The sequence below is a fragment of the Lupinus angustifolius genome, chromosome LG13, assembly GCF_001865875.1.
Source record: "Lupinus angustifolius cultivar Tanjil chromosome LG13, LupAngTanjil_v1.0, whole genome shotgun sequence".
Classification (NCBI taxonomy): domain Eukaryota; kingdom Viridiplantae; phylum Streptophyta; class Magnoliopsida; order Fabales; family Fabaceae; genus Lupinus; species Lupinus angustifolius.
The window spans coordinates 8,335,918-8,338,490 of record NC_032021.1 but is presented as its reverse complement, the minus strand read 5'-3'; the positions used below and the strand labels follow the sequence as shown (position 1 = coordinate 8,338,490).

Sequence of the window (2,573 nt, the reverse complement as noted above, 5' to 3'; positions counted from 1 at the left end):
TACTCAAACTGTAGGGATTGACTACCTTGACACCTTTAGTCTTTTGGTCAAGATGACCACTATAAGAACCATTCTTGCCTTAGCTTCCATAAAGGGATGGCATATTCACCAACTTGATGTAAACACAACCTTTTTACCCGGTGATCTAATACATAAAGTTTATATAAAACCTCACCCTGGCCTTAGCATACCCAATACATCTCTAGCTTGCAAATTAGAAAAGTTTCTCTATGGTCTAAAACAAGCTAGTAGGCAATGGATGATTTAATTATTACAAGTGATGACTTACATGAAATACAAAATATTAAGCAGCTTCTTGATAGCAAATTCAACATAAAGGACCTAGGAGTCCTCAAATACTTCCTTGGAATGGAAGTGGCCAGAAGTAAGGAAGGCATCAGCTTTTGTCAGAGAAAATATGCCTTGGATTTACTTGAAGAATCTGGCCTGCTTGGTGCTAAACCTAACACTAGTCCTATAGACAACATCATAAATTTGCATAGCACCTCTGGCTCCCCTTATCCTAACATAACTTCCTATATAAGAATGCTTGGGAGACTGGTCTATCTTACTTACACTAGGCCAGACATTTCATTCTCTATTGGCCACTTAAGCCAATTTATGGTTGCTCCTACCATTGAACACTTTAAAGCTGCCATGAGAATTTTAAGATATGTAAAAGGTGCTCCTGGTAAAGGTTTGCTTTTCTCTTCAAATAGTAGCATTACTTTAAAAGGTTTTAGTGATTCTGATTGGGCTTCCTGCTTTGACACAAGATGATCAGTTACAAGGTTCTGTTTCTTCTTAGGAGAGTCTTTGATCTCTTGGAAAAGCAAGAGACAAAAGACTGTCTCTAGGTCCTCTGCAGAGGCAGAGTATAGAGCCTTGGCAATCACTGGTTATGAGGCTTAATAGCTTTCATATATGCTTGATGATTTAAGCCTACCTCATAAGGATCGTGTTGTCCTTTACTATGACAATCAGTCTGCATTGCAAGTTGCAGCCAATCCTATTTTTCATGAAAGAACCAAACATATTGATATTGATTGTCATTTCATAAGAGAAAAGGTTGTGAATGATATTGTTCATCTTCTACCAATTTCCAGTGCTTTACAAGTTGCTTGATGTTTTTACCAAGGCTCAACCCCCTTGTGGGTGGTGTCAAATTTAATATATAATTGTATGCCTAGATTAATGAATTGTGGTGTAGGACAGGTTTGTCTCCAATACTCAAGTCAACCTGGCTTAGATCAGCAAGACAAGTATAGCAAGGATCAGCAGGACAAGCATAACAAGGATCAACGGGACAAGCATATCATGAAGGATGACTTGGAGGATAGCATGGAGCTTGGCTTAGATCAGATTGCATCATTAGCTGGGAATGCTTCAAGCAGGGCCACCAGCTAGATCAGAATGGCTTGGTTAGATTGGATTAGGATGACTTGGACAAGCAGACTGACCATACCTCTCAGTCTCGACCAAACTATCCAGGCAGCCTAAATCACAATGGCATCCAAGTTCATGATAGGCTGAGTCTTGGCCAACTTGATGGATATTTCTCAATCAAGCAAAAGAGTGTTATTAGGAACTTGATTCAAGGATCTCCTAGGCTTGTTTATGATACCTTGGATGTTCTTGTTCAAAAGTATCAAGCCTTATTTGTTTGTTTGTTAATTTTCTGTTTTAAGTGTAATTTAGTTGGAGAGTTAGTTAGTTGGTTAGGCTGAGTTTCTATTTTTAGAAGTTCATTATAAATATGGTGTATCTTTGAAGTATTAATCAAATAATAGTTCTCTTTCATCCTCTTCTCAATATCTTCTATTTTATCTTCAATCAAGGAATATGGTAGGCACCATTTTGAGAAGAATAACAAGAGAAGTCTAATGGAATTTCTTTTGATTTGGGGGTTCTCAAGCATCCATGTCAGAATATTCTGATGACTCACAAAGGGGTGATTTTAATTGGGAGAAATAATTTATCTTTCAAAATTTTGAATTTTATGCATGTTGAGATTTTTGATAAGAAGATTTTATAAAACAAAAAATTAGATAAATTAGAGGGTAATGTGAAGAAAAATTATTCTTAGAAGCAAATACATTCTTAAATGAAATTAATATAAGAGGTTAGTTCTATTAATGATAAAGGTCATGAAGATTTACTGGAAAAATTGTGATGCCAATAAAGAAGTTATTGGTGATATTTAGTGGAAATTTTAAGTTACACATACAATATTTAAATATATTAAAATAATTATTTTTATTAACTAAATTAAAGTGATTTAATTCAATTAATGTCTATGGCTACGGACATAATAATTCTAATTTTATTTTTATGTTAGGCAAAGTTATTAATAAGAAAATTATGGAACATGTTCTTAGTGAAATAGTTTGAATTGAAAGGAAAACACTTTTTATGAAAAATATGTATTCAAAAGGGGCATTACTCTTAATGGTAGAGCATAAACTTCTTATAAATATGGTTATGGTTTTCATTTATAGACACATACTATACAATATAAACAAATGATTTCTTTCTATCTTATTAAACGAGAAACTAAGTATAATGGTGATCGA

General features: G+C 34.2%; 1 protein-coding gene across 1 annotated transcript; it reads left to right on the top strand.

Moving 5' to 3' along the window:
• LOC109363558 (uncharacterized mitochondrial protein AtMg00810-like) lies at nucleotides 256–1,407 on the top strand. The gene is made up of 3 exons (XM_019609819.1): nucleotides 256–697; nucleotides 809–898; nucleotides 1,211–1,407. The coding sequence occupies exons 1-3, from the start codon at nucleotides 256–258 to the stop codon at nucleotides 1,405–1,407; spliced, it is 729 nt and encodes a 242-aa protein (XP_019465364.1).